The sequence below is a fragment of the Plectrocnemia conspersa genome, unplaced genomic scaffold (genome assembly GCF_051122295.1).
Source record: "Plectrocnemia conspersa isolate PC_06_02 unplaced genomic scaffold, ASM5112229v1 ptg000009l, whole genome shotgun sequence".
Taxonomy (NCBI): domain Eukaryota; kingdom Metazoa; phylum Arthropoda; class Insecta; order Trichoptera; family Polycentropodidae; genus Plectrocnemia; species Plectrocnemia conspersa.
Genome location: NW_028277173.1, coordinates 10,839,615 through 10,850,528, shown reverse-complemented (window position 1 = coordinate 10,850,528; position 10,914 = coordinate 10,839,615). Strand labels below are relative to the sequence as shown.

Genomic DNA, 10,914 nt, shown 5'->3' with positions numbered 1-10,914 from the left:
TATATTAAAATGATTATCGTACGATGCTTGTATTCAATAAAACATGAACGGGGCCTTAGCAGTACTACTAATTCATTTGATGAAATATTTTATCTGCGAATTATGTCTCGATAAGTATCGTTATACGAACTCGTGAAACTGTATTATTTTCATAACAAATTTAATATATTTTTAACTTATAATTCAAGTCCGCTAATTAGTGAACCATTTAATATTAAATATATTACATAATACATAGTTATGATAATTACAATAAACGAAATGATTTTCGATGTATTTATTTTTGTACATACATTATATAATATAATAATCTATTGTAACTGTTTTTGATTGTATATTATCTTAAGGAAAACGTGTTAATTATTTAAATTTGGTACAACTTATCATAGCATTTATTTTTTTAATACTGTATTAATAATTAACACTGCTTATGTAAGGATAATCTCCGAAATTAGTCCACGTATCATTCCAATACTTTGGATTGGCTCGATCATCCAAAGGTAAATTTCCAGGAGGCACTGCAGTAGAATTATACTTGGCAAGTAAATGCAACAGTTCGTTCATCACAGTTCTATAGCTAAAATTGTACATACACGTATTTAAAAAAAAACAATAAAATTTTAGTAAATTTATAATAAATATTACTGTGACATATCAGCGAGGTTTTTATGTTCACAAGGATCATCTCTGATGTTAAACAAGCAAGGGCGTTTCAGTGGATGGCAATTATCTGCACTTGATGTATTACATTGTACAGTAGCTTCTTTTCTAAAAGCATATACTTTCAAATTAGTAATTCATTTTGAATTTAAATATAATAATTCACGTACCTCAGCTTAGTAATTTCGTGAACTTCAGTAGATTCTTTAATTAAATCTAAAGCTATTCCGCTGTTACTGGAATATATCATACTCGCATTATAATTTCCATCCCTACCAGAAGGACCATACCACTTATCATAAACTCCGTTATAGTTTGTACCTAAAAAATATTTAAAATAATATATATTATTTCCATTTATATATTCAATGCTATTGATTCACCTTTGTGTATTTTCCAAATTCCAGATGTCAAAGATGCACTTCCATATATATCGTCAATATTGTGCAAAATCTCTTTGCGATTTGACTCTTCATCTTTTGAAAGCATTTCCCACATATCTATCGCATCCAATCCATTTGAAATGTCCCTGAAAGTACAACAGATTTGTATTAAAGCAACTTGTATCACTTGGAATATATAATTTTAATTAATTTACTTATAATTGCCTCCAGCTGCTGTGTAGAGAGTTGGTAGCCAATCTGTGATGTGCATCATTTGTTCAGATACTCTTTTTCGCTTTTCCAATGATTTGCTCCATATTAGTGCCGCTCCTCTAACACCACCTTCCCAAAGGGTATTTTTAACCTATGTAATAGAGATATGTTTATATAATTTGTACGTAGCGTGTATAAAAATGCTAAGGGATAATTTTAAAACTTATTCTATTGAATAAATATTCACTCTTACGTACAAGGCAATGCATTAGCTTTACCACTAATTTAAATAAAATTAGTGAGTGTCATTGAGTCATTAGTTTAAAATCTTTAGTTCATTCATCCATGATATTCTTTCATGATATCAGATTCATCTAGATTCCAGTTAAAAAAAATAATTTGAGGTATCTGATTGAAGTCATATAAATAAAAAATAGTTGCAATTATACCCCTGACTTTAATTTCAAGCTTATCTGAATATATTGCCTAGGTTTATAAGACACATTTACGACTGTCAAAGTCACGAATCAAATACATATTGAAGCATGTACATTCGTGTGCAACAATAAATATTTTATCTACTGGCCTAAGTAGATATATTTACAAGCTTTATTTTATAAAGAAAAACTAAGAAACACTAATTATAGCAACATTTGTATGAACTAAAATAGCTATATATAAATGTTATTTTTTTTTACTTACATATTAAAATACGGTCAAGTTTTAGTACAACAATATAATTCTCGCGCGTCATACCCGATTAAGCGAATTTAAACTTTTTTAAATGAAATAATGTATTATCACTAAATTATGTTTTTCATGTGTACTTTTATGCATTATTTATATTTTTAATGGATGAAATACTATTTTGAATACAATGTTATTCACTCCTGGTAGTTTATTGTTTGCGATTTTTAACACACATTCTCTCTCTTTCACTCTCTAAATGGATAATGGCTGCATTGAAATAAGCGATTGGGTAATTACGCCTTTTAGTGGCCAATTGGAAGCATAATTTAGATTGAACCCTTCTGCTGGACCTCCGTTGTCAGACGTGAAGACAATGATACTGTCCTCTAACATGTTTTTCGACGACAAAGCTTTCACGACTTCTCCCACAGAATCGTCTAGTTTAGAAACCATTGCTGAAATCATAAAATAATAATTATAAATAACTGATGCTAAGTGAAAAGGTGGGACTGAACTTTTAATTTATATACTAATATTATTATTTTTTGACAAAACTAAACATAAAGTAAAATACATGTGACAATAATGCCTTTGTTTGATTGTTTTTATTAATCTGGCTTTTTATATCATGAGTTTATCACAAAACTGTATATCAGTAATTCAAGTCATTACCAGCGAAACGCCTTCTTGAATAATTTTCTATATAATCGAACTTGGCCACGACGTCTTCAGGAGCAGGAAGAGGATTATACGGATTTCCAGAATGCACAGCAGCGTGTGCCAAGTACAAGAACAATGGCTTGGTACTGTTGTGCGATTCTATAACATTAACTGCCTCTTTTGCGAAAAGGTCAGTAGAGTACTGCCCATCAAATTCGAAACCGGGATTCATGCCTAAAACATATGTTCATTTTCAGTTTGATACACTTATAAACTATGATGAATGTACGTTATACCATTTCTCATGTCAAGGCCAGTCCAGTTGTTTTCTATGGACGTGTGATCGAAATAATCATGGCGACCTGACCAAAATCCCACGTGAGATTCGAATCTGAAATTCAAATCACAGATTTGTCATAATTTAGTATTCCGATCGTGCAAATGTTGAGTAACTATATGATAATCAATCTCACGGTTGTAATTGGCAATCAACATGTCATTCACCTGAGATTGAAAAGATCTCTATTATAACTTGTGTTGTGTAAAACAATATAAAAAATCCATTTTGGATTATCGAAAAATAAAAATAGTCTTAAATCGTTTTGCATTCTGCCAATTCCCATGCGTAATATCTTCTTAGATCGCCAAAGAAAAGATAAAGCCGCCGGCCGGTTAGAGTAATAGAAAATTTCAAAAAATGTTGGTCATTCAAATGCTTTCGATCTTTCCAGAAAATATGCATATTTTATTTCTTAAGCAAAAATAAGGCGAGTTCGAGTATTGAAATTTTGTAAACAATTTTTTGTCTATTAAAACCTACCTAGAAGTATGCATATATGGCATGAACCTGTCTTTACTTATGCAGCGTTATAAAAAGGCAGTGGTTGTAAACATTTTTTAAATATTCGTACATATTTAATTACATATAATAAAAAATGCTTTATAAAATGAGAATTCTCGATTTGACATTTTTCTCGAGAAATTCTCGAGAAGAAACATAAGTTACAATGCATTTATAAAATCGTCATGCATATCTGAATGAAATGGCGCTTTATTTTTTCTTGTCTAGAATTTTTTAATTTCAAAAATAATAAAATATTTTGTACAAACCCTCTATAAAGCGGCGTGTACTCTTTTTTATAGTGTCCTAAGTGCCATTTTCCGACAATGTGATTCGAATAACCTAAGTCCCTCAGATACTCGGGCAAAAGTTTCTCCTTCAATGGCAGACCTCTGGGCTCAGCAGCATATAGCACCGTATGTTGCATACCTACGACAAAAAACACATGATAAAATCGCGTCCTTGACTTTCAATTACACACAGACACACCCACCTGTATGAATAGGATATTTTCCTGTCATCAAAGCCGACCTGGACGGCGTGCAAATCGGATTAACATAATACTTGTTCAGTATCACGCCCGAGTACGCTAAAGCGTCAATATTTGGTGTTGGGATTTGATTCGAACCGTGGAAACCCACGTCGTTCCACCCCTAAACAAATATACATAAAATTATACTACATCCACAAATCAGGGTATTTTAATTTTTTTGCGGTAATAAGAAATATAATTTATTTTGCATATTTTCATCATCACTAAAAGTGGTATTCGATCCTTACGTTGACAAAATAATATATAGTGTTGTTTTTTTCACTTATATGTTGACAAAATAATAAAAATCTTAGCAGTGAAGTACATAATAAACTGCCGTCATTAATTTTTACTAGCATGTTAATATACTAGCAATTTATTGCCGTCGATAATTGCATCTTACTTATAGCTAGTTATGCATTAATTTGATTCGATTATACTTTATAACATTTATGCAACACAGACGCAATTATTTTATTTTAATGTAAAGTTATGCACTCATTCCTAATATGTTATTATTTTTCTTAGGTTATAAAAAATATAGTATTGTATAAATAATATACATGTTAAGGAAAAACGAATGCCAGTTAGAATATCAGCTTATAATTTAAAATAATTAGTATGGTTGTTACAAAACTTCAAATTTTTTTTAAATTTATTACACATTTTAAATAAAATATAATCAATCAAAAAAAGGTATTTTTTTACTATCAAATTGCTCAAAAGCATGATCATTCTGCACTTTTATAAATGCATCGAGATCTCTCCTTTGTGGCAAACAATTTACGGTGTAATTGTGTCTAAACAAGGTAGTATATGAATATTAATTAAATATTTTATAAAACTTACCAGATCATCAGCTATGATGAAAATGATGTGTGGTTGTTTGCCATCAACGTGTATTAACAATTGTATTGTTATTATTGTTATGACTAGAAATGGAAGATGCTTATGGTTTTTCCATTGTGCGTCCATCGCTTAGCCTGTTAAATTGGTATAAAATAGTTATGACCCTAATTTATTATGACAAAAAATAACGTTACACTACATTGTTGAAGATAAAATAACGCCTGTTTTGACACCGGCTCAACATTAATTTTATACGTTAACATGACCTCAAATCACATTACAACGCAATTTTATAAAAAAATCTGCAAATTAACACTTAAAAGTTAAATTTAAAAAATCTAATAAATAAATTAGATTATTTTTTATTGGTAAAGATTTTTTTAATGATGTAGTAGAGTGAACTCTTATGTCAAAAAAGAGTTTTAATATTAGTTTTACAATACATATGTAAAAACAGCATTTAAAAACATGGTAACTGCATTTTCTGTAAGAGGCAAATATATCATTTATTTCAAGGATGTGTTTAACTACGTAATTTGAACTAAATAGAAAACTCTTCAGTAAAAGAAAGTCTCAATGGTTTTCAAAAATCTATATAAAATATAAAAAGAATATTTGCAGTTTGTCATGTCCCTAAAATTTAGTTAATTATTGGTAATGAAATATATTATTTTATATTGTTTAAATATCTTTACGTACTATTTAATTACATCTACATATTTGAAATTAACTACAGCTTTCTGTAGTTAATGAAATGAAATGAAAAGATGAAAATATATATAAAAAAGCATTTTTATCTGCTTTTTAACATTTAAAAAAAATCTACAATATACTTTGAATTTTTGTTATAAATTTGAATATTATGAGGTTTTCCTAAAGCGTCTTGATGACTATTACAAAAAAAAAAATATACCATTAAATATTAAAAAAAAACTATTTTAGTGCACACCTAAAATGTATGAGTGTCATCCCACATATTTTTTCGCGTCATCGTTGAGAAGCTAGATGGCTCGTACAAGAGGAGCATTCTTAAACGCTGGCGTCCTGGCCGCAGCGGACCAGAACAAGAGACGCGATCGCGACTCTCTAGGGCAAAATATATATTTTATAACAGTACTCTCATTTTTATTTTTGTAAACATTTCGGAAGACAAAAAATATTTTGCTATTTGAAGATAAAAAAAAGTATTTTTTAGCTAATTTTAAAAACATTAATTGGTTCGCGGTCCGCCAGTTGGACAACGCTGTTTTGTACCATAATCAATTTAAATGATAAATATTTTTATAGACGTACGCGTTGATAAAACATCAGAAAATGACAAATATTATTTATTTATATTTCATAACTTAATTAAAAAAGTATTAAACGGCTTGAATAATTTACGCAAAATCCGCTCAATCGATCATTACGTGTAATAATAATAATGTTGTATTTTATAAAATCAAATATATACCTTTATATACAGTCAACATACAATGCAATAATTTTTACATTTATATAGCCATATAAAAATAAAAATATTTGTAAATAAAATTTTAATATGTATTAGTACATATATGCTTTAAATATTAAATCCATTATAGTCTTTTTAATATTTATTAAAGAATCTGTTTTGTAAAATGAAGGTTATTAATTAATTATATTTTGACTCAATGAATTATTTTAAAGAGAACAATACTATGCATTAAATGGCTAAAAAAATATATTCATAGAAAAGTCACATATAGTTAAGCAATTTAATTTGATGCAATTTAGAATCAATATAATTTTTTAATTTTTAACAGTTTGTAGAATATAAAGATTATTTTTAAGCAGTATTTTAAAATCAGACTAATTTTAAATTTATAAATGTACTGAAAAAAGTTTTATGATTCACACACAAATAAGAACAACCGATTAGAGGGCAACGCTTTATTAAGTTATCATATTTTGGTTGTCTTCATATTGTTATGATGTTTGTTTTCTATTTGGGTTTATCCAAAGCAGATAAATTCAATAAAATTGCTTGATTCTTAAACACATACATATGTAAGTTAAATATGATTTTATTTTTTTATAAAAAATAAATATATAAAATAACATGTGACATAACTGATATTGATTTAAGACGTCACATATATTCTATATATTTCCTTCAATACCATATTAGGAACTGACTTATGTTTCTTTGAATTTTCTTAATAAATATAATGAACTACTTTTAATTCTGTAATTTTCTTTGAACAGGTCTTTTAAAATAGGCTGTTAACTAAGTGGAATACCGTCGTTGTAAATGGTAAAAACCATGCGTAACTTTTATTGGCCAGTTTCCAGTTTTGAGTCACAATCAAACGAAGGTTCGACGACATTTGTCTTCAAAAGGAGAACGAACGCAGAAAATAACACTGTGTCTCTATTATGAAAATTTCTTCATACCCAATTAAGGGTCAAAGTTTTAAAACCGCTCGCGGTGGTAATGAAGAGCGATGCATTGGAAATTTATGCGCGTTACTAATTGTGCGATTTAGACGAAAACCGAATTAACAGTATACTTAGTTACCTACACACGTGCACAATTTGTTAAGCATTTCGACACGGATAAAATTTGAAACCCGTTATTTTGTTTATCTGAGTGACACTTGCACATTTACATAATGGCGTTTTCAAAAGCGACACTTGACGGTCTACTATTTAATGAAATTGATTTGATTAAATATATGTATATGCACACACTTACGCATATTTCATAAATTAATTTAAAAATAAATAAATTGAATTGTTAGGTGCGAGTTAGATAAACACAAAGTTAACCGATAAATTGAACGCGCCAGAGTTGTTCTCGGTGAAGTGACTCGATTGATACTGAGCAAACTTTGACTCGTTGGTGCGATTGTTGTATTGATTTTCGATTTTTCCCCAAAAGCGTTATTGTTATTGAGATAAACTTAATTTACTATATATGTATAATATATTGCTTGTGTGTGAATATTTCAATTCATGCAATCGATGTATTGTTTTAAGTCAAAGATAATACATTGTTTTCATCAATTAAGATAATCACACATACGTCTTATTAATATGTTATATTCAAATTATCATAAAAAGGGCTATATACGTTTCAATAAATTTAGAGCTATTTAAAATTCAGAGTAGTGTATTTTGAAAATAATAATATTATACTGCATCATCAAACGACGACGAGTGGCAGTACGCACGAACGTTTATCTATCTATACATTAGACATTTGTATTCTGTCCCTATATAACGTTATCGCTGATTTTATTTAATTATTTTTATTTTTGTATTTTAATCTTCCTGAAAAGCGTAAGCCCAATGGAGTAAATCAGTACTAATCACACATAATCACAGTATTAATCTGGAATCGTTAACATCTGTACAATTAATTATAAATTACTATGTTTACTACACTTTAGAGATGGAACCTGAACCAATAGCCTTTGGGTTACCAGTCTAAATCTAACATACTATTCCAACCTTTGATAAAATTATTAAAAAAATATGTTTTTTATAGGCGTTTAATAAACGATAAAATTTATAAGAAATGTAAAGAAGTGTCAAAAACTGTTGTTTATGAAACAGTTGCCAAACGATTTGGCTATTGCTAACTCTGCACGGGCTGGGTGTCAAAGAAGAGAGCAGAAAAAATGCGAGATATCTATGATATAAAAATGAAGAAACTTGTCTCCATCGTCACTGAAACAATGTAACGTGATTTAAAAATATTTTCATACTATAAAACGCTGTCCGACTTATGTGTATATCGAGCAGTTTATAAATTTATGCCTTGATTAATGCATTACATATTATATATAAATTTTCTTATACCTGAGTAATAAATATATTATACTTTATACTATATATAAAATACCTGATTTTTCAACGGTGTAATATTAGTGTTTAGCGCCGTGACTCCCATGGGCGCAGATTATGAGCAGGATCAGTGAAGATGGCAGACGAGTTTTCCGAATATAATACAACTGTATCTCTTGTTCTAATCGCTCCATATTTATACTAAATATTTAATACGATACGTGTATTAATGACAATAACTTACTAATGAGCAACATGCGTAAAATATTATTTACAAATAATTAAATTCATTTGTTACACGTATCTATAAAAATTGATTCGTTGTTGCTATGCGAACGCCTAGCAACTAGAGTCTCCAATTACTCGAACCATCAACTACTCGAGTATCGAATATTAAAATTTTAAAATACTCGAGTACTCGAGTACTTTCGAGTATTTACCAAATGTACCAAAATAGCTATTATTCAAATTCGTGCACATATAAATAAATAAATAAAATACTTAGTATGTTATTTTTACAATTATTTTAACTTCACGAACATACTTTTTAAAAACAATAATGCAAAAAGTGTCTTGAATTTAATATTACTGCTAACCTTTGGTTTTATTATTCCCGTTATGGAAAAAACCCTTTCCGTTGCTGTTGATGTTGGTCTTATTGTCATTAACGCGTTGGATAAGGCTTCTAATTTACATCTGTTCGCTTTTTATAGATATAAAATTTTTTGAACTCTCTTTTTATGTTTTCTTCTTTCATTCCCTTCTCTGCTTTTCTCTTATTTCCTTCGACTATTGACAAAATAGCATTTAGTAATTCTTCTTGAATAGATTTTTTTTCTTAACAATATACAATATTCTACTCCTTCTGATTAATGCGAAGAATTTAAATCTATATCCTTCGAAGATGTATTTGGGTGAATCCCTTTCACTCTAGAGCTAAACGGTTCGCGAAGAACTGACTTTACTTTAAATGCCTTTAAAACACACAATTGTTTTGATTTCTATTTTAAGCTGAGGGATCAGTATAAACAATTTACAACACTTTACGCTACAACTGTATAGTCATAAAACCTAAAATTTTTTTGTTGATATTTCATATTGTTCATTGCCATAAATTAGATAAGTCGGGACTGTCGAACAGAAAACACAAAAGAAATTTCTCCGTCGTACCCACTAACATAACCGACGACCGGAACTATGCAACTATGGAACTATGAAAAAATTATACCTGATAGTAAGCGCTCTAACTCGGGACTTCGGGCATAAACGCCAAATAAAAGCAAGACGTTAACCTTTACCGGACCGAGTTAAAGTTATTTTTGTTTAAGAAATATTTAAAAAAAATTAATTTCGAGTATTAATCGAGTAATTTTCAAAATACTCGATTATCAAGTACTTGAAAAATAGACAAAAATACTCGAGTATCGAGTACTCGATTACTCGAATTGGAGACTCTACTAGCAACTATATGCAGTTACCTTGTTGATCCAACAACTGAATCAATAATTCGTTGTTATCAGTGTTATCTATAAACTATTATATATACTATTGTATGTATATGAGGGTGAGTTAAATAAACAACATTTTAAAATCGTTATTTATCATAAAAAGGTGTAAAAGGACATCATTTCCTTAGAGTTCAATATACGTTTTTCAAAATAAAATATCTTTAGTGCTCAGCCACTGAACCAATAATGACTGTATTCTTACCTGAAAATTCGCAGTAATACCCCAGAGGTGCGACCTGTGTCGCGAGAATCTATAAGCCTTAACTACGATAAATCTTTAAAAGTGAACTTATTTCATTACTCTGCGATTTTCCTCCATAATACCATTAGTTCCTGCAATGTTCTATTCGATGCATCTGCTCAGGTATACAATTTTTGTAATCCATCCGTACGCTTGCTAAATTATAGACACGTGTCACTATACTGACATTTTAAATCTCATTGGATGACGTCCGGACGGCGGCTGCCACTGCGCTCTTGCGCGAAAAATTGCGCGCGATCGAAAAAAGTGCCAAATAATCGCAATATTTAAATTGTCATATTATTAAAATTACGTTACTGATAATTATAAATGTTTGTTTAGGCACTCACCAATACAGTATCAATGAAAACTTTTCGGTCGTAAATATTCAATTTACGCAAAATCTTTGTCGGCTTTTACAAAATATCGTAAGGCATAAAAATGATACTTCAGAATACGAATACCACATGTGTGACTATTCTAGAATTTGTCGCCATCGATTCTAAATAAGAATTCGTTATGGTGTG

The 10,914-nt window shown here is 29.5% G+C and overlaps 1 protein-coding gene across 9 annotated transcripts; it reads right to left on the bottom strand.

Moving 5' to 3' along the window:
- Positions 1 to 262: 262 nt before the first annotated feature.
- Positions 263 to 8,807, bottom strand: LOC148231902 (arylsulfatase B). Of its 9 annotated transcripts, none has more exons than XM_088192680.1 (13): positions 7,619 to 7,722; positions 5,778 to 5,914; positions 4,829 to 4,962; positions 3,941 to 4,100; positions 3,717 to 3,876; positions 2,903 to 2,997; positions 2,619 to 2,840; positions 2,244 to 2,401; positions 1,259 to 1,407; positions 1,044 to 1,189; positions 831 to 981; positions 646 to 768; positions 263 to 577 (listed from the first exon to the last, which is right to left on the bottom strand). In XM_088192680.1, exons 3-13 carry the CDS (start codon positions 4,952 to 4,954, stop codon positions 412 to 414), a joined length of 1,656 nt encoding a protein of 551 aa, XP_088048806.1. In that variant the 5' UTR covers positions 4,955 to 4,962; positions 5,778 to 5,914; positions 7,619 to 7,722; the 3' UTR covers positions 263 to 411. The 9 variants fall into 9 exon arrangements, with proteins under 9 accessions (XP_088048806.1, XP_088048805.1, XP_088048808.1 ...); XM_088192679.1 differs by having other exon boundaries at positions 7,090 to 7,671; XM_088192682.1 differs by having other exon boundaries at positions 7,122 to 7,671.
- Between the last annotated feature and the right edge of the window lie 2,107 nt (positions 8,808 to 10,914).

Excerpts from the sequence above, each read along its gene's own strand:
- LOC148231902 (XM_088192687.1), bottom strand. The coding sequence starts at position 4,954 with ATGGACGCACAATGGAAAAACCATAAGCATCTTCCATTTCTAGTCATA. Across the intron at positions 4,101-4,828 it reads TCATCATAGCTGATGATCTG|GGGTGGAACGACGTGGGTTT; the intron begins GTAAGTTTTATA and ends ATATTTGTTTAG. Across the intron at positions 578-645 it reads AACCTCGCTGATATGTCACA|CTATAGAACTGTGATGAACG; the intron begins GTAATATTTATT and ends GTACAATTTTAG.